General features: G+C 43.6%; 6 protein-coding genes across 6 annotated transcripts; 1 reads left to right on the top strand and 5 right to left on the bottom strand.

Annotated features, from left to right (window-relative positions):
* Positions 1-398: 398 nt before the first annotated feature.
* On the bottom strand, positions 399-1341 carry HO173_009225 (uncharacterized protein; the record flags this gene model as incomplete). Its single annotated transcript, XM_037311116.1, has 2 exons — positions 399-682; positions 1068-1341. The coding sequence occupies 2 exons, from the start codon at positions 1339-1341 to the stop codon at positions 399-401; spliced, it is 558 nt and encodes a 185-aa protein (XP_037161983.1).
* Positions 1342-2837: 1496 nt separating this feature from the next.
* On the bottom strand, positions 2838-5661 carry HO173_009224 (uncharacterized protein; the record flags this gene model as incomplete). The annotated part of the gene is made up of 3 exons (XM_037311115.1): positions 2838-3511; positions 3562-5272; positions 5338-5661. 3 exons carry the CDS (start codon positions 5659-5661, stop codon positions 2838-2840), a joined length of 2709 nt encoding a protein of 902 aa, XP_037161982.1.
* Positions 5662-6188: 527 nt separating this feature from the next.
* HO173_009223 (uncharacterized protein) lies at positions 6189-7256 on the top strand (the record flags this gene model as incomplete). Its single annotated transcript, XM_037311114.1, has 1 exon — positions 6189-7256. One exon carries the CDS (start codon positions 6189-6191, stop codon positions 7254-7256), a length of 1068 nt encoding a protein of 355 aa, XP_037161981.1.
* A 626-nt stretch (positions 7257-7882) lies between these two features.
* HO173_009222 (uncharacterized protein) lies at positions 7883-9736 on the bottom strand (the record flags this gene model as incomplete). The annotated part of the gene is made up of 5 exons (XM_037311113.1): positions 7883-8057; positions 8159-8634; positions 8703-8974; positions 9031-9475; positions 9530-9736. The coding sequence occupies 5 exons, from the start codon at positions 9734-9736 to the stop codon at positions 7883-7885; spliced, it is 1575 nt and encodes a 524-aa protein (XP_037161980.1).
* A 1253-nt stretch (positions 9737-10989) lies between these two features.
* On the bottom strand, positions 10990-12798 carry HO173_009221 (uncharacterized protein; the record flags this gene model as incomplete). The annotated part of the gene is made up of 2 exons (XM_037311112.1): positions 10990-11038; positions 11870-12798. The coding sequence occupies 2 exons, from the start codon at positions 12796-12798 to the stop codon at positions 10990-10992; spliced, it is 978 nt and encodes a 325-aa protein (XP_037161979.1).
* A 45-nt stretch (positions 12799-12843) lies between these two features.
* On the bottom strand, positions 12844-13258 carry HO173_009220 (uncharacterized protein; the record flags this gene model as incomplete). The annotated part of the gene is made up of 2 exons (XM_037311111.1): positions 12844-12861; positions 12914-13258. 2 exons carry the CDS (start codon positions 13256-13258, stop codon positions 12844-12846), a joined length of 363 nt encoding a protein of 120 aa, XP_037161978.1.
* Between the last annotated feature and the right edge of the window lie 7308 nt (positions 13259-20566).

The raw sequence follows: 20566 nt of genomic DNA, 5'->3' as shown, positions 1-20566 counted from the left end.
TGGGTTGAAAGAACAATACGAAAGTCAAGAGTAGCGATGTTCAAAACCGAGTGTGTTGGGAATGTCGACTTAACTTTTTGTTGAACGAGAAGATATTCGCCCTTCCTGTTCAGCTCTTCAACTTATAAGGAAGAAGGCAGTCGTCTCCTGGGTTTCAATGATGATGGAGACAAATCCAACGTGATCGTGTGGTGCTATAGTAATGCATCTCAACGACCTCTGATCTAGATAAACTAGATGGTTGAGATATAAAGGATGATATGCAGAAAACAAAACCGTTCGATGTCCGTATCCCTCTTCAAATGTAACAGAATATGTAGATTACCGATCGCAATGGGACGGGCTGAACGGATGACTACCTCTGAATCTCAGACGTCAAACCAACACGAGGTAAATACTCATCGCGACCCAATCTCCAACTCCACACTCAAAGCACTCATCCCAGTCACCGCAGGCAATATATTCGTCGGTACCGAGCCAACTTCCGTTGCTGTCAGTACAGCGTTGCCACCCAATGTTGCGCCAGCTACCGTCGCATTCAACGCAATGCCTTCCGCACCAAGGCCCCTTGGGTTGAAAGGATTGATACCCTTGCCAGTGATCATATACTGATTCATGACATTTTCGAAAGGGGAGCCCGCTTCGTAGATGTAGACGGAGACGTAAGGGTCTCTGAAGATGTCTTTTGGGGTTTTAGATTCAAACGATGGAGAGCTTTTAGACGGGGGTATCCAGGGTAGAAGGCATTGCAAAAATTTGTTGGCAGGAAATGTCGTCAAAAATTGAGTAGGGTAGGCAAGGAAGTGACACATACCACTCACGATCCATACACCCCCCAGAATGCCGCCCTTCAACACAGTATTTGTCAACTCCAGTCGTGGCAGACTGCACTGTCCTCCAGTCCATGTTTATACTAGGCGACCGCACTCTCCCAGCAGCATCGGCGTGCATAAGCAATGCCAAGCGTGCCGATCCTGCCGTTAAGTACACAATGAGCCATGGATCAGCAATCCGTCCTTAAACGCGCAACGAAGTCCCGTTGAGGATAATCTCGTAGGAAAACCCACTGAAACGCCAAATCATCGGAAGCTGTACCATGTCTCGCGGCCAAGTATTCTTGAGTGCGCTGAACCGTGGCTGGAAGAATGCCGGCTCTGCAAAGATACGACCTGCGTCCATCTGGCCATCGGGATCTGTTTTGGCAAACGGTAACGCTTGAGCAACTGCTGTGCTGTCAGAAGCTGAAGGTCGCCCATATAGGTTGGAGGAGCAGATCATCGAGGTGCTCTCTATGGTGATGGCGAGGAAAAAGGGTGTGAAGATTGCTAGCAGGAGAAGCATGGTGGCCGTGTGGGCAAATCCATCTTCACTGCTGACTGGAAATTCATGATCTCCTCATATATGCCTTCAGCGCTTCTGTGGAGATCCTCGGCTCGCGCAAGTGTTGTGGTTTGGGGACACGCGTGGGGAGCAGATGACTCCGAGTAAAAGGTTGAAGCGATAGGCCTTCCGAGCTGCATGAATTGCCCGGCGTCCTTCAGGGTCCACGGCATCTCAGATCTGACTTCTGCGGCTACGAGACAGCGTAGATGATTAATCATTTCCAGCCTTGGCAGGAGAATGCGGTGAAGCGGCTATCGCATTTCCAGTTCAGCTCCCACCACTCTAGCGGCAATATCTGCGTGGTTTGCATGCTGGTGTAAGGTCACATTGTGTTGATGATGATTTACAGGACGTATTGAAGAGCGACGCCTGAGTGAGAGGAGGAAAAGGCGGGTTGAAAGGAAGATACGAGGTTCAAGAGGGAGGATGTTCAAAACTGAAGGTGTTAAAATTGACTTTATGTTGAAAGACGAATATTTCGAAGAGCGATGTTTATACACGAAGAAAAAAAGACGGGTTGAACGAAGACCCCGAAAGTAGTCTCAGCTTTCATCTGACTCAGTCCATGGCAGTTTTCAAAACCCGAAATGCTTGACCCATTGACGAGATTCGTGACACTTGCGATACTCTACCTCACTCGAGACATTCCAAAGAGCACAAAGGGTAACTAGTAGAGTCGAACCGAAGGCAAAATGCAGGTGCCTCGGCCAATATGTCGACGAAAACCCCAGCGAAGGTATTTTATACCACATCCCCGTGAGGGGCGAACATTTATTTACCGTTCTGATATAGGTAGGTCTTCCTCGTATATACGGTCGAGAATGAGCGATTAACTCAATTGCCATGTAAGAGATAGCTCTTTCCAATGCATCAGAGCAAGCTCACTAGATGCTAATAAAGCCTGCACACACTCAACATTGCTGCATATTCACTCTATCGCCGTTGTGATGGTCAACGTACTGCATACCTACCTGCTCGATCCTCCCCAGAATTCCACAAAACGAGCAATGCTATTCAGCGACGAGAACCACTGTCGAAGATTTGCCCATCACTTCTGCCGTAGTTGAGATAGTTGATGACAGGAATACTTGGCGTTGGAAGTGGTCGATGAGGAGAAAGGTCATTGTTGTCAGGAGTGGCTAGTAGCTGAGGCCGACGATGTTTCCGCGGATGAGGAGTCACTGCATATTTTCATTGCACCAAGAAAGTCATCTTCTTGAGTATTCCTGTATGTGACTTGATCGCTTGTCAAACAGGCTCAACGATCGGGTCCGAGCTACCTTCGCTAACTATGCATGCGTGAAACTAGAAAAGTAAAGGACGTTTCTGGAAATTGTACACAAGAATAGAAGGCGATAAGTCGACTGCAATCCATACACCCAGTGCTTGCCTCACCTGGTCACGATGGATGCGATAGACGCCTGTCAAATTCGTTGCGCTGAAAAGTCGGGTTCCTACTCCTCTCCCAGACCCTCAACCTTCCTCAAAAACTCTCTCACTCTCGCCAAGTCCACATCTTCACCACCTTCACTCTCAACGGCAGTACGGAGGCCACCAATCAGTTGATCAAGCTGGCCCTCCTCAAGACTCAAGCACAAGCATACCAGCTTCCTCAGCTGCGTCTCCAACTCCGACGACTGATCCTGCAAGTTCTTCGCTTGGGCTTCAAGGCGAGCATTGTTCTTTTGGTAAGCCGTTGTTCGTGCCTTGAGAATGGCCGTCGGCGGTAAAGTGGCAAGGTAGTCACGCTGCTGTGGAAGAATCTGGAGAGGTTGGTTGTGGTCATGCGAGAGTGGAAGTATGGTAGTATCGATATCAAGGCCTGCATCCGCTTCCCCAACTTTGATGTCTGGCCTAATCTCTGCAGGCGAACTGGCGGATCTTCCATTAGCACTTGATGAGAGGTAAGCACGCTGTTGGTCGTTGGCACGGCGCAGGTTAGCAATACGTTGGCGAAGGGCTTTTCTGTCATCCGATCTGCGCTGAAGCTCCGCGAGGCGACGACGTTCTTCGTTCAATAAAGACGTAGTTTCGCGTAATTTGGTGTGGGTTTGATCAATGAGGGATTGTTTCGCCTGAATCTCGGATCGGAAGGAGGATTCGGTGTCGGACAGCAGGGTCGTTATCGCTATCATTCAAGTCAGTGTATTCAAGGCAAGGAAATATGAGGAAACTCACATGCTAATAGTTCCTGACTACTCTCAGCAACTTTGCTGATAACGTGATGCCCTATTCTCGTTACTTGGCTGTTCTGGTGCGCGTCCAGCAAGTCTGGATCTCCTCCAACACCAAAATCTGTAGGCTTTAGACCGCCACGATTCGCTATGGTAGGATCGGCGCCAACTTCAAGCAACTGATGAATGATGTTCTTGTTACCAATTCGTGCAGCAAGGTTTAATGCGGTGTCGCCGGACATATCCAATGCATTGACGATTTCTGACATGAACCTCACAAGTGTTATCGTTTTGGGGGCAGGCATAACAAGGTCAGGGTTCTGAAAGGAATTCTGTTGGCTATTTGAAGCACTGCCTTGCCGGACGACGAACTCCAACAGTGATTCGAGATAGTATCGGCAAGCGGCGCTCTTTCCTTTAATAGCTGACGCCACAGCCATGTGATGCAACACAGTTCGGCCGTGGCCATCTCGGATCTCGATGGTAGGACCAAGCAGCTCAAGAAGGTCTGTGAAGCTACCTTGGTCGAGGTTGTTGGTGGTGAGGACGGCACGTATTAATGCAGTCTCGCCTCCTGTGTTCAACCGGTAGATACTTGCACCCTTTTCGATCAGCGCTCGGAGTAGTGATGTGCGGGCCAAAGTGGCAGCCCAATGCAAGGCTGTATGTGCGGTGGCGTCGATAGGAATATCGAGGTCTTCGCCTGATAGGCTAAGTAGTGCAGGATGGTTCGAAAAATCTGTTTGATTTGGATCGAGGAACAAATTGGTCAGAATCTGTTGCTTTTCGATTGCGGATTTGCTTGTAGGTTGAGGTAAAGGTTGTAGTCCGTTGAGTCTGTAGTCAATGCTAGATTGAGCGTAGTCTTGACCATAAGCAAGGGACTCGTTGGCATCTGTAGGTGTCAGATCTCTCATCGATGTATCGTAGTCGAGATTTTCGTCAATAGCGAAAGGATCCTGGCTGTTAGAGGGTCGTATGCGTTTTCGAGGTGGTTCATTCATGTCGCCATTCTGTGGTTCATGCATGTTCGAGTAGTAGGGTGTATTGTGCGCTCTTAGCGCAGGGTCGAGCTGACTGTTTCCAAAGCTGTTCTCAGAATGCAGACTTTGCATACTTTGCTGGCTGCTACCGGCATACGCAGAATCTTGGCTATTCCCCATTTGCTGCGATGGCCGTTGAATTGGTTTCACAGGTCTGCTCAGATTTGATGGTGATCCCATCCTGGCCTTGCTGATCGCGTTGACAGCATTTGCTGCTGACTTGGAAATGTTCTTGAAGAAGGTGCCGTTCGGTGACTGCGCAGGAGCCCGATTGTCCGCTCCACCGTTGATCATGTTTCGCTTCCGTTGAGCTGCCATTGCCTGTTCCTTTGTAGGCGTGTCAAGGTTCCCCTGGCCGGCTGTTGTCATGCCATCTTGGCCCATGTCATACTCGAAAAGTGGACGAAGCAGCGCCTCCACGCCGTACTGGCGCGCAAATTCCACGCCTCTTCGGTAGCTGATCCATGTCCCTTGATATCTGCCATATCCTCCCTGCACCTTCTCGTGTTCGCCAGAAAGAATCTCCTTTTCCAAGACTTTCGTTCGTTTCCCCTTTTCAATCCCTGCCACTTTGAGGATTTGCGTTGCGTTCAACCAGGAGTCTTTTCGTCGTCGCATGACTGCTACTTGGTTCACCTCCATCTCATATACGGAGACGCTTGAGTAGACAGCCTGATTGTACAGAGGGTATCAGCTTAGGAACAGGAAGAAGAGGATGCTATATGAGGCAGTCATACGGTATAGATTTGCGGCTTTTGGCCTGGGGGATAATGCTGCTGCTGGATCATTGGCTTCGGATCATGATGATGCCTCGGTGTCGTCTGTTGACTGTATGTACCATTGACTTGGCCGTAGCTTGGCATGCCATGGGGCATGATATGTTGGTGTCTTGAAGCGGGCGGCGTGGGGGTTGGTGTAGATGCAACAGATTGAGCGCCGTCAAAGGAGTTGAAGGCGGAATGGGAGTGATTGATGCCGTTCCCTACCCCATCGGTGCTATTCTGTGAGTAGATAGGCGGAGGAGGGTACGAGGGCGAGGCGGCATGCACAGCGGACGCCATGATGTGGTACAATTCGGGATTGCAGCTGACAAGGATGGAAGCGGCTGCACGCGAATCGCGCCTTCTCCTGCAGCACTGATCTTTAGCACAATATCCGTAGATATAGACTGGTAAGGGAGGTCATGGCCTAGAAACTTACCAGTGTTTTCGGGACTTGGCAGAAATCGTAGAATATGCAGCAATGCAATACGACAGAGCGTGATGGGAGGACGTGTCGCGAGGGTTCGCGTAGAGTGGTGCCGCTAGCTCAGCCCTAGGGCCAAGATGCCTACCTAAGGTTACGAGATAGAGTGTTACAGGTGACATTTACCACCTATTTGTACATTGACCTAAGATATCCCTCTTCGATTATACCAGAGCCATCTACTTCCTCCTAGAGTGTTGCAGCTCTTCAGTCCATTACGAGAGACTCTCGATTGCATCCTAAACATGACCCAATCCCAGCTTAATCAGAAAAGACCTACAGGCTAATACCTAATGCCTTGCCTAAGTAAGAAACCATCTCAGCATCGTCTTGAGGGAGCAGTATGCGACTATGGAGACTAGGAAACAGAGCGACCAACGCCCATGCTAGATATGCCGCCGTCAATGACGCCAGCTCACGAGCGGTACTCCATGTCTTCCGCGCCCTCCTTCGCCAATGCACATACCTCCCAGATCCAGCAGCACGTCAATACCTGCACGGCCACGTCGTTTCCAGATTCCGCGACTACCACCCTCGCAGTACCCTCCCCTTCTCCAGCCGGCGCCACAAATCTGCCGCACTAGTCCAGCAACGACTCCCTTCCCTGCTGCGGACAGCCCGCAGAGGCCTCATTTTTCTATGCCGAGCTAACGATGGGCACATGCGACATCTGGGTAAGATTCTGGCGATGACATACGGGCGCGTTGGAAAACGTCGTCACCAACTCCTAAAGGACCTGAAGATTCCAGACGTCCCCGTCGACCAAGCTGTCATCGAAAAGCTCTCAGAGCCAGGCAACCAAGCTGTACCGCATCCTTCTGAGCAGCTTATGACTTTGATCAAATCGCAGGCCAAGCGACGACTTTCTGATTTCTCACGATCCAATACTCCGCGTCCTAAGCTTGTGATACCTGAAGAGAATAGCTGGGGGCGGCCAATGCCAATCAGAAGAGTTCGGAACTTCAAGAGGAGGTGGTACGCCGAGACGCTCGATAGGATCATGCCGCCTCTGCCTGAAGCTGAATGGAACAGACTACGTATGCGGGCGTCTGGACAGTCGCCGTGGGAGGGTCCTGTTACTCGCAGGAAGTGGGCTGGCGGTCCAGACGACAAGGAGCGGCGACATCTGGTTGGAGAGCGCGTCAAAGGCCCTTCAACAGGTAGCTGCAGCAAGCCTCACAATATCACAACCCGCTACATGCGCCGCCTCTGGGCGAAGATCTCAGTGCAATGTCCCCTGATAAAGCCGAATGCGGCGAAGAAGTCGGGGTGGGATGTTTTGTGGGGGGATGTCCGAGGTCATGATACAACACGTTTTGCGCTGGGACATAAGGGCGAAGGCCGGTACGACATGTTTAGTGGTGTAGACGAAGGCGGCAGGGTCATTGCTGAAAGCAATAGTGCCGGATGAGCAGTCCTTATATTGGAGTATTGAGTTAGGAGAATGCTCACCTTCTAATTGTAATTCGCTACTTCGTAGGATGTATCCTACATATCTGAGCACCGCTCCGAAGACTCAAGCTTGGAGGGAAATGCATCCATTTAATGAGCAAACACGTGATCAGGACATGCATAGATCTTGAGCAAAAGATGTTCAGCCAATCCTAAGCTGCCACGCCTTGGACGCGCCTCATTCGCTATGACTAGATACTTTATACCCCTCACGGACTTCACCCCCATCATCATCCAGTATTTCTACCCGCCGCCACAGCAGGGTCGCGATAGCTCATCGCCATTACCGCCTCACTCGCCACACTACCCTACAAGGTACTGAAGATGACTATGACTCCTCTTGCAAAGCCAACACCCTCCTTTACTACGATGACCAGCCCAAATGAATATTATAAGCTCTGGATCTAGCATTCAAGCATGCCTGGGAGGTGGGTTCTTAGAACTTGATGGGTGACATCTGTTTGGCCTAAAGGCAAGATCTGTAGTCTGCATATAACATTCAAGAAACAGCCGTGTGTCTATGTCAAGAATCGCATCTGCACCTCGTCCATCAAGCACGGATTTCCAAATTCGATATCGAACCAATCAACCTTGTGCTCTCCTCCTCCTACGCACCTTAATACAAGCAGACATAGACGGCACGTTTGCATCTCCAAAGACAATGCTCTCAGGTCGCTTGGCAATGGGCTGGATCTCGTAGTTGAGGGTGATGTAAGCAACCATGAGCTTGAGGTTCTGAACAGCGAACCAGCGGCCGGGACTGCGACCTGTTAGCAAATTTCGATTCGCTTCTTTGCTACCTTGGTTGATAAGTGGCAGTGCCCAACATTGCTGTTAATGGCTTGAGACAAATGCACTGACCAGGCATAACGACCATAACTCCACCCCAGAAACGTGTCGCTGATGTCAGTTGCATCGACCTTCTCGTGGCTGGGAACATTACTCTCGGACCTCATCACCGCGAAGCGAAAAGGGTTGTACTCGTACGGCTTATCATACAAATCCCCGTCCATGTGCACAGCTTGCACGGGTACTCCCAGCCAGGTGCCTTGAGGAACATGAGTACCGTTTGGTAAGGTGACACCGTCTGGAGATACCACGGCCCTCAGTAAGCCGCGGGTTTGAATGGAACTGCGTCGTATGCTTTCCCGTATGGCGCTGTCCGTGAGTACCAGCTTCTTCAAGGCTGTCGGATCCGCCCAGTCGCCTTCCGATTTGAATACGCTGGCTGCCTCTGAGCGCAAGCGCTCGTATGCGTCGAGCGAGGGGCCGCTGCTTATGATGTCTAGGAAGAGATTGCTGGCGACTAGGGAAGTTGATGCGAGCGTTGCGAAGGACTGTGGGTCTATACCGTCAGAGAATGGTATGTTTGCGCATTTCCAGATGTCAAAGGTCTAGGACTCACAAGGACCAGAAATTGGTCAGCAACGTATTCCGCGCTCTGATGGGCGATTTCTTTATCCTTCATGATCACTCTCACGCTCTGGGTGAGAAAATCCTGTGATTCGTTCCTCATTGTTGCGTCGTCCTGCTCACACGCGACTTCGTGCATGCGTTGCTTGACGATAGGCGTAAGGACTTTCTTGACTCTGGCTTTGCAGATTCGGAAAGGCAGAATGAGCAGTAAGCCAACGATAGGACGGATGATCGGGGGCAATTGCCCACTAAGAAGGATACCTAGGAACCTGTCAAGCTTGGTTTCAACGCACATCTGGGAAGTACTGATGGAGTACCGATTCCCATCAAAGTTTTGAAATGGGTCAAAACCCGTAAGAAGTGCTGATCACGACATAACGTCAAGCCAAACAAAGCTCGAACCCCAGTTCTATCCCCAATATCTTTGAAAGTCTGCATCAAGTTCACCTCGTGCCAATTCTTCTCGTCCATCCCCATGGCACAGTCGACACTGGCACCCATCTCCTCAGAGACATCAGCTTGGACCTTGTCGAGATTGCGTGTGAGGAAGCGGCCAACGATCTTGTCCATGAAGGCAATAGTTGTCTTGTGATCTACGGTAGACATCATGGCACCCAAAGCGCGCCTCTTACTTCGGACAGGCCATACGGAAAGTACGGTGTCAGATTGCGTCGTGAGCCACTTGATGTAGTCCTGGGGAAGCAGGATCTGCGGTTGGAAGCTGAAGTCCGACACAACGAAAGGTTGACCTTTTTTGCTGAACTAACGGGTGAAGGTGAGATTTTCTATGGCAAGTAAAGATACAGAGAGATCTACCTTCGTATATGCCTCTTGCAAAACCTGTGTACAACTGATCAGCTGTCGCAATGACGCTCGTGTCGTCTTGAAGACTTCGTCTCGAAGGTCGGCCCAAGGGAGGCCGTTAGCGAACGTGGTGTCAACGCTCAAGGAACGACTGATGAGCATGAAAATACAGATGGCTAGGATAGCACACAGAAGGGTGACTCCCAGGTATACGTCCATCTTGGGAGTAAGTGGTGGGGATTATAGAGAAGTGAAAGCTGCTTGAGAAACAGTGAGGAGATGATGCTTTGAAGAAGATCTACAAATGCAAGTGTGAAAGCTGTGTTGTTCTTGATGAGCGGCGGAGTGAAGCCCCATATTTGCCCCTTGGCTAACTCGAAGATCATGAAACAAGAGACTGGGGTGGAACCTGGCACCTCTACCCCATCGATTCGTCCATAAATGCACAGCCCTCACAGCCTTCATTGTTCGAAATGCGTCAATCAAGAACGATTATCTATACCACTTCGAGCCCCAAACACTGATACTGCGGGTTGGAATCCCAATCTCGCCAAGTCCCCATTTAATAGATCCGCGCTGCCGTCTGGGATAGACCACAACACACTTGATGTATTTGCTACTATCCCTTTAGTGAAGCAGAGAAGACGGTGGCGCTCAGAGGAGCGGGGTAGAAACTTGCCGATCGTTTCCAATACACGATACGCTCGAAGGAACCTCACACAAGGTGGGCGGTTGGCTGCATTGTGCAAGGTAAACACGCTAAAGTTGACTAATAGCGGATTTTCGCCTCAGTAAAATACAACGCCTGGTAAGTGTATCATGGAGATGCCGGCCGGCCCTTGAGCGAACCTTATGCCCACGTTCAACGGCACCACATCGGCGCCTTTAAGGAAGCCCAAGGGTGTAGTCATCGCCCAACCCTATCTAACGCCGCCAGGATTCTTTAAAGGGCTTGCCGTTGCGCAGATGAGCTGATTCGGCCCGAGACGCGTTCTCTGTCCGCTGGGTCCTAGTGCTCATGTGAGACTGAAACCCACGTCAGTATCGATCCCCTCATTGCCAATCAAGAGTTTTAAGGCACTTACCCAGTAGCGCCTTTACCCGCCATGTACGACGTACGGAAGAAGAATTTATTGAATCGAATAGATGGCTCGGCAGAGCTTATTTTGGCTTCTAAGAAATTGTTGGCTCAAGCTAGCTTTTAGAAGGTCAGCCATTCTGGCTTCAATGCTTCATGATTACGAGCGTTTCGTAAGCGCCCTGTAGAACAAACTGTCTAAATTCAAGTAGCACAATTAAGTCATTTTCAACCTCTGTATCCACACCTTGACCAAAAGCCGTTCGTTCTGTGTGACGCGTTGGCAGGAATCGCAGGCTGAATGGAGAGGCGCAACGATCCGATAAAGGTCAACTTAATTCCATCACCTCTCGTCTCACGCAAAACCTCATCATCGATATGCCAACTGGTTTTCCTACTCGTCATGGATAGTACTAGTACCACGGAGGGCAAAAAGCAAAAATCTGAGCCGATCTCGTCAGTCACGCCTTTGCGGCTTAATCAAGCGTGTGAAATTGGGAGGTAAACAAGCTTCCGTCTTAGTCATTCTTGACGCCTGCGCTGGGTATTCACTGCAGGTGTTGGACCAAGAGCAAGGTCATGCGTTCAGAGCATGCAATTTTTTTCTTCTTCTTCCTTTTTTTTCCCCGGAGCAGTATATAGATCTTTTGAGGGGGGGGCTTTGGAAAGAGATTTTTATGAAAGAAGAGGAGGAAATTTGGCACGCGCTTTGAGTATGTGTATATAGAAACCATGGCATATGACCGCAGTGTAAAAGTGAAATAGACTCGGATAGGACCTCACATGAGATACGTTCGTACGTATGTAGAATGTTTACGAATTGAAGAAGAAAGTTATACTTATCGGTTGGGAAAGCAGCGATCTGCTTATTCCAGACTCAGCTTTATGTGCCTGAGGTATCAACCGGCGAATCGTGATAGAAAGAATAAAGATATCAAAGTGGGTTTCCACGTTGCGTATCCCATGTCCTGGCAGCTGGTAGGATTCAGGAGCTGTTGATCGAACGTCAAAAACTCGCACGGCACAGCTCAACGACGAAGCGAGCTATAGCGAAAACGTTTCAATTTGACAGTTGCTTTTTGAAAGCAGATGTATATTTTTATAGCAGAAGGTTTGATTGTGTGCCTTGTTGGTCGCAATGCTTTACTGCCTTGTGAAGAAAGCAATACATACTGTTCTGCCAACATCCACACCATTTTATCAGGACAGAGGATGATATTTGCAGAAGTGGTTGGGGCAAGGGGGTCTTCCCGGCTTCTGTGGAGGAGATCTACGTGAACGTGAGATTCGGCGGACTTGATGACACTGTATATTGATAGAAACAGCGATACATGTATAGCATTCGGAAATATAGTATAAGACTTGATGCGGCGATGTTCAAAGAAGTTGTCCCACGCATTCCAGTGCCCCTTGCAGCGATCTTCTGATCACTCGTCCAACATCTTTTCGCATCACCATCGACCTCTTCTCGTTCCATTTTCCCTTCATCTTCTCCTTCTTCAGGAAACATCTCATCATCTTCTCTGAACAGCATCTCGCCGTCCATCCCGAGTCCCGCAAACTCAGCGTCTTCTCCTTGCTGAGCAAGCATACCATCGTCAACAACATGACCCCCTGCATCTTTTTCCACCGGGCTGTCCTTGATGTGATACCTCTTCCTGTGCCATTGCAAGCCATTCGGACTGGTGTAGCTTGCGGAACATCCTGGCTCTTGGCAGAAGTTGTCTGCTATTGGGGTCTCTAGGATGTCCGCCTTCGTAAACCAAGTGTTTCCCCAGCGTTGACCGGTGGTAATCAGCATGGTCATGTGGGTGAGGACGCAGGATCTGGACATGATAAAGTCTCCCGCCCGTTGCCTAAATCGCAGCGCCAGATCCACGTAGACGGCATCACCGCCCTCGAAGTCCATCCATGGGTAATTGAAAACCCACCCCTTCTTTACGTCTCCAGGGTCCTTGTGAGGGTCGACGTAGGTGTTGATGAGAAGAGCGTGGCCGAGGAAACATCTCCAGTCATTGGCACCTGAGTCAAGGTGGCCTAGTTTCCCCCTCTTTTCGAAGCCTTTGGTAGCATGTGTGATACTGCTCCCATGTTTCCGGGTCCAAAGCTTTGAACCAGCCACTGATGAGCCTGTGCTCCCAGGTGGTCTCGGAAATATAGTCGAAAAGTACACGCATAGCTTTTGGTGCTGCAGGAAGGGCATCGGCGGATATAATAGGATCCCAGTTGCTGTTATTATGGAATTCATTTACCAGTACGCGAAGTGCTGCACCATATTAGTAAGTAAAATGGTGAATCATGGGTGTTGAGGTGCATACATGAACTCCGTACTGGCACTTTTTGGCATTCCAACCACTCTTCTCCTTCTTCAAATGGTTGCGGTGCCTCGGGTCTTTGGCCAGATTCGTGGGAGGAGGAAAGAACCGTAAAAGCGTCATAATCACAGCCATGGAGAGCGAGTAAAAGATCTCCCAGAGGGCGCCATATGGTGAGAACATTCCTCGCTTGGTGAACCAGATAAGGTCGACTCCGTCAGACGTTCTCACAAGCGTGCTCTCATCGATGGCGAGTAGTGTTGCGGCGAATTGATGAGCAGCTGCAACGTAGGCCTCGTCGCTTGGTACTTGCTTGACAGTCCCCTTGAAAAAGTAGTCCGAGTGCATATCGGCCTTCAAGACGCGATAACTGCTACAGAAGATGCCGGAACCGAATTTCTGAACGCCCTGGTCGACATAGGTAGGTCGTGTAAAAGAGGCTATTTTCCTTGAACGGAGGGTCAAGATCAAGAAGCTGTAGGGATACTGGTTCTCGTGAGATGAATGCTTCAGCTGTTGGTTGAAGGGTAGTGGCTAGATGGAACTGGATAGCTACAGAGAAGTCAAGGCCTTGTATTCAGTCCACACAACACCGCGCTAGTTGATGAGCAGGCGCGTGGTTCAAATGTCTCCCATAGGGCTAGCCCATCCGCGCCAGGATCCAGGAGTAGATGGCAGGATGGTATCCACGTCCAGGTTCTTCAGGTAAAGAGAAGAAGGCAAGCATGAAGCCTCCCTCCTCCAAAACAGTACCTCCTTCCATAGGGACAGGCTTTTCCTCCAAACTTGGGCGAACAGCCCCAGTGCCTGTCACAGCTTACATTTGGCGATCTTAGTCCTTGACATGGATCTCGTACCTGTTCCATATTGTCGAAGGCTTCCAAATGCACCTCTTAGTGTCCTGGACGGACAATCATCTGGGACAAACCACCAATGGCGCCTCAGAGACTCTGAACTGCACAAAAAATGTTCGTTTATGCTTCTGTTTTGAAAGCCCTGGAACTGCGGTCGGTCTTCTGGTCGTTCAGCTTCCAGTCCACAATGGTCCAACGGTCAAGAAACATCATCAATGATCCAATTTGGCACAGGGAGGGTGCAACATTGCCTCTGACGTTCAGAGCCAGGATCGTACTCATTTGAGCTCGAATAAGAGGTTGTCATCAATATAATGCCTGTTCATGTATATTCGAAGTCGAACCTTGGTAAGCGGTAGCTTCATACTTTCATCCAGAGTCCAAGGAATCGGCTCTGAATGACCTGGAAAGTCCATGTGTCAGTCTCATTTTCAAAACGACTGTGCTGTCATATGTTTGAGCTCGGCAATCACGGTTTTTCTTTTCGATTGATTGTAAGAGCCTAAGGCTTAGGAGAAAGAAAAAGAAGGGGAATTGTGCTACTATACTAGGAATTGAAAAGTTTGTGCCATAAGGAAAACATAATTAAAATCACATCTTTCTTACCTGTCTTACAATGGATGGCACAATTGTGATATATAGGCGCTGGAAACAGCTCATGACCGTTATAGCGTGCAGTGATCGGCCGAAAATGAGACTAATGCCTAAGGCGTCGAACGGTCAAGCTTAACAAGATATAGAGCTGGCCGTGGATATGGCGAAGAATCCAGAAGTATATACGTACTGATACAAAAAACGAAAGTGAGAACAGTGACAATGTTGCAAACTCGAATTACGGGGTTTTCCACGTCCCAGCTCAACAAGATTCGGGTAGCTGGCCATATAGATGGCGAATGATCCAAAAGAATATATACACAGATCCATGAAATGGAAGATGTTATCAAGATAATATTGCAAGTTCATCTGGCAACCGGCCAGGTAAAGGCTCTTATCCCATCGTCTGGCAGAGGGTAAAATTTAGGGGTTCCGACCGAACATCAAAAAGTCCCGTCTTGCAACTCACCATAACTCAATAACGAGGACCCCCATAGAAAGGTTTATAGTTTCGCATTTATTTTTCTTAAGCAGATCTTGAACTTCGCAACTGAAAGTTTTACTGTAAAGGTTGTCATTAGAAAGTTATTGGGCTGCGAAAGTATGGTATTTTAATGTTCTGCCAAGACATTTTACCTCCAAGGCGCCAGACGATGGGATAGAAAAGCTCTTCATATGAGGGAGGAGAATACCGCAAGCAGACGTGGCGTTGGCGTGAATAGCAGCATGTGCCATGTAACATGTGATGCAGTGCTCAAGTGATAGCTGTGAGGTGAGGTTTTGTCATGGTCACGTCGATGTGAGGCAAATAGTCTAGGAGTGCGATACCCCTGTTTTCTTAATCATTGGGAAACTAAAAAGAAATCTGCGATTTTGGCACCCCCCGATAATCAAATATCAAAAATTTGAATTTACTATATAACCTCACCACTACTTATTTTTACAATCTAAAAACTTTACGAAATCTACTTACTATCCCTTTTCTTATACTCGAAATAAATACGCTAGTAAGGTTCTTTAAACAGGGCTATTAATTAGTCAAATTTAACGTCTAGCGTAGATCTCATTACTATTTAATATAATTCTTATTAAGTAATATTACGCTTTGAGCAGAGTAGCCGTAATAATTTAAAAAAAAAATTATTTTTAGAAATCGATAATATTAGCTTAAATACGATCTATAATAGATATATTTCTTATTAAAAATTATCGAAAATTAAATAGAATCTCTAGGTGTTAGATTATTAAAAAAAATTCTTAAGAAGATCGAGTATATAGATAAATAATATACTATAATTATACTCTCTGAATATTACGTAATTAAAGGGCTAAATCGTATTAAAAATATCTTATTTTATAACTTATTGCTAGATCTTAGCATATGAGATTAATCTAATAGAAGGTGATAAGATAATAGAATACGATAAGATGAAAGGTTCATAATTATAATATAGCTCTAGAATTATCTCTTATTAGTCTATACTATCTATAATAACTCTAAATAATATTATATAAAAAGAGAAAGATAATAGAGATAGTCGATAATTAATAGAAAGAAGATAGAGATAAGAAGATAGCTTAATAGACGATAGATAGTTAATATATAAAAGAAGAATAATAAAAGAAGTACGATTATATAGCTATTAAATAAGCTCGAAAATAGCTATATTCGAAGAATAATCGAATCGTATATTAATTTCATATATACTTTTATATAACTATATATACTTACTATAACTATAAGCTTACTTTAAAGCTATACTTACTTATATTACCGCTTTTAATAATCTTTATCTTTTATTATATATAAAGCGACTTAATAGTTAAAGTAGTTATATAACGTATAATAAAGCTATTTCTTCTTTATAAGAATATTAAAATTCAATAAAGTATTAAAAGTACGCTTTTTTAAACTCGGTATATATAATCTAGACTCGACGATAGTATTCTAATACTTATACTAAATATATATTATATACTTTTTTATAACTCTTATAGAAGTATTATATAGTTTAGCTTTAATATACTTAATAGTTTAATTAAATCGTTTATTATCTAGATAAGCGATATACTTATTAACTTTAACCTCTTCTTTAAATAAGAATAGTTTCTTATATAATCAGATCCTAAAGTTCTTATATTATCTCTTCTTTTAATAATAGCTTATATAACTTTTAATCTTAAAGTCGTTAATAATGCTATAATTTAGTATCTAAAAGAAGATTAACTATTAATTTCTTATAGTCTTTCTCTAAGTCTTATACGTCTAACGATATTAATTAGTAATATTTATTAAGTCTATATTATAATTATAGTTATTAATATAACGTAGAATCTTAAATATCGCTCTAGACTATTTATTAAATAGCTCTTTTATAGCCTTTATATTAATAGAGATAAGATCTAGTCTTTTTCGCTACTTCTTAATAATATTACTTATTTTATCTACGATATATATCGTAGATAGCGAGAGTATTATATTATTATTAATTCAACTTAGATATAATACGTCGTTTACTAGAATAGCTATAAGCGTATTCTAGAGTAGCTTATAATTTTATTTTTCTCTTATAATCTATAGAACTACTAGAAAATTAACGCTATTATTTATATAAATAATTTTATATACTTTAATATCTATAATTTATAGCTCGTGAAATAATGAAATCGATATAAAGAGATTATTAAGATAAAGAGTATATATCTTATTAGAAGAAAGAGGAGATAATATAAGCGTAAGCTAATATACTATAGATTCGATAATTATTAGCGTTTTATATAGTTTTAACTTATCGATCTTTAAAGTACGCGAGTAATATATAAAGTTATATAGATATCTAGCCTTATAAAGAACTTAGAACTTATATCTCTATTTAATAAACTTATTTTTTATATCAACAATATACTTTAACTATTTAAAAAGTTAAATTATTATCTTATCGATAGCGATATTATTATTAAGCCTTTAATATCTCTAATAATAATTTCTAAAAAAAGTTAATAGAGGCTTTATTTTATATTATTATTAAAGTCTCTAAGACTTTAATTCCTTCTTAATTATTACTTTTACCTCTTCTTCTATAAACTCTATAAGCGTATTATTACTTAGAGGACTAATATAGAAAAATCGCTATAATTAAATAAATCTATTCTAAGTTATAAATAACTATAATATATATATAAAATCTAATAAATTAATTAGTATAATAATAACTTACTTATAATAAGACGATACGTATTATAAAATAGCTCCTTATTTTAATAGCTTACTATTTTATCTTCTTAATAAACGCTTATATAAATTAAACTATCTATAAATATCTTAATTTTATTTATATTAATAGCCTATTAAGAATATTAATTAAAATTCTTACTAGAAATTCTTAATTTAATAGAATCTTATTCTCGAGATATAGTAAGCTATTATAAGATATATATATTAATACTTCGCGTAATAATCTTAAATATCTTTTTAATAAAGAATAGCGAGAATAGAATAAATAGGCTATCTTAATCTAGGTTCGCTAAGATTTAAAGCTCTAAAATACGCTTTAATTCTTTTTAAAAAGTATTAAATATAGCTATAGAGAATTTAGCTATAGTAATAATAATAGCGTTATTTTCTTTAATAATATCGAATCGCGATTTCTCGATCCTTACTTACTATTTTTTAAGCTTTCTTTTTTTTATTAAAATCGCTTTCCTCTTAATCTTAATAATCTTTTTATTATTCTCGTTCTTATTACTATATTCGATTAATTATATAAAAATAATAATATTTATAATAGCGTTTAAAGCTTTTTTTATAATATTATTAAGAATTACTTTAATAGCTTAATTAATAAAAATAATAACTATAGTATTAATCTTAATCTTCTATTTTATAATCTTCTTCTTTACTTTAACTATAATATTTTTTCGAGTTTTTCTTATAGTAAAATTCTTCTTTAATATATCTAAGTCTTTTTTAACTCGTTTCTCTTCTCTATTAATATAGTAAATACTAGATTAAAGCTTTTAGAACTCGATATTAGCTCTATTATAGGCGATATTAATTATATATTTCGAACTATTATAGAGAATATCGAACTTCTTAATAATAACGATATTAATATAAAGAGGAATATACTTCTATAACTTATCTCTAATAAGCCCTTTTTTAGATTTCTAAATATTTAATCTTCTAACTCTTTTAGAAGATCGTCGCGTTAATCTTAATATTCTATTATTAAATTTAAACGTATTTAATAATATAATAACTTCTCTTTTAGACTCTTATTCGATAGAAAAAGTAAATTCGACTTTTAAAGATTTATAATTAACTAATACTTTAGAGATCTAACTTTCTTTATATATAATCTTATCTAGTCTTAAGAAAGTATATATAATATTATTATTATACTTCTTATATACTATTAATAACGCTAAAGATAAATCGATTATATAACTTTAAATAAAAGAGTTATAAGTAGCTTTAATAGATAAAAAAACTCGAATTTAATAAAATTTTAATATAGCGAGAAATAAGTTAATAGCGTAATCGATATAAGCGATATAGTCTACTCCTTTAACTTAGTTTTAATATATTTTTATATATATAGAGGATAATTAATATATAGATAGCTACTCTTCTAATTTAAGAACGTAAATCTTCTTTATATAAGATAACGAGAAATAATATTAAGACGATCGGAATTACTTTAATCCCTCTTCTACTAGCGTATTTATTTCGAGTATAAGAAAAGGAATATTAAGTAATCTACTCTTAAATTTAGAAAGATTTTAATTCTAATCTTATAAGTGAAATATAAAAAACGAGAATATATCGCGAACTATTTTTTTATCGCCAAGACTATCTCGAGAAAATCTAAGAATTTATTAAATTTTTATTTTATAACAAGTAAAGGCCCATGAATTAAATTCATGGAGTTAGATTTTTCATTTTTCTAAGTCAAATGAAGTTGGATTTTTCTAAGTCAAATCGAATTTTAGCCCTAGCCCTAAGTCAAATCGAACTCTGATCGCTTGCTGTGCGTTTTTGACCTACTTCCACCACTACAAAATTGATTTAATCTATATGGTATACAGGCATATATGTGCGGAGAGAGGCGCGCTAAGGCCTAATTAGGAAGGTGTATCGAGTGTAAAGGATTGATCCGTAATAATTACCCATAAAAAACAGAGAAAGGCCATGTCCTTATGGCAAGAAGTATCGAAATACCGAAAAGAAATGGAGACAACGTGTTAATTAGTGGTGTGAATCCCACAATATCTCCTACCGCAGTGAAATCTTTCGAATAATGAAATAGCTGTAGACATCGGACGGTTTCAATTCGTCCAAATATACATCGTTCGATGTTCCTCCTGCAGAGGCCTAATTGGCTGTGATCGTCGCAGTAGATCCTCCTCTCGTGATGTTATTGATATACCATATGAATGCAGTGGGGATGATAGGCCAAGTTGCAGTGGGGATGATAGGCCAAGTTGCAGTGGGGATGACAGGCTAAGTTACAGTGGTGTTCTCCGCTTGCTGAGTGATGATTTGATATGGAACCGTGAAGAGCATATAACGTGGGATCTTGGAGAGCTGAGCCGTGTTCTTGGTGCTGGGGGCCTTATTGCCGCTTGGTTTCTCCGCAGTGTTCTCCGTAGTGTTCTCCGCAGTGTTCTCCGCATTTGCCTGTTGTAGTTCCTCCTCTTGCTTCTCCTCTTGTAGAGTATTAGACTGAGTGGCTAGCTGAGTGGCTGACTGAGTGGATGACTGATATGATGTGGGATCTTGGAGAGCTGAGCCGTGTTCTTGACGATGGTGGCCTTGTTGCCGCTTGGTTTCTCCGCAGTGTTCTCCGCATTTGCCTGTTGTAGTTCCTCCTCTTGCTCCTTCTCTTGTAGGGAGAGTATCAGACTGAGTGGCTAGCTGAGTGGCTGACTGAGTGGATGACTGATATGACGTGGGATCTTGGAGAGCTGAGCCGTGGTTTTGACGATGGTGGCCTTGTTGCCGCTTGGTTTCTCCGCAGTGTTCTCCGCATTTGCCTGTTGTAGTTCCTCCTCTTGCTCCTTCTCTTATAGAGTATCAGACTGAGTGGCTAGCTGAGTGGCTGACTGAGTGGATGACTGATATGACGTGGGATCTTGGAGAGCTGAGCCGTGTTCTTGACGATGGTGGCCTTGTTGCCGCTTGGTTTCTCCGCAGTGTTCTCCGCAT

Source organism: Letharia columbiana (assembly GCF_014066305.1).
Source record: "Letharia columbiana isolate WasteWater2 chromosome Unknown Sc0000038_s0, whole genome shotgun sequence".
Classification (NCBI taxonomy): domain Eukaryota; kingdom Fungi; phylum Ascomycota; class Lecanoromycetes; order Lecanorales; family Parmeliaceae; genus Letharia; species Letharia columbiana.
Note: the sequence above shows the minus strand (reverse complement) of the source record. Positions and strands in the feature narration are given on the sequence as shown.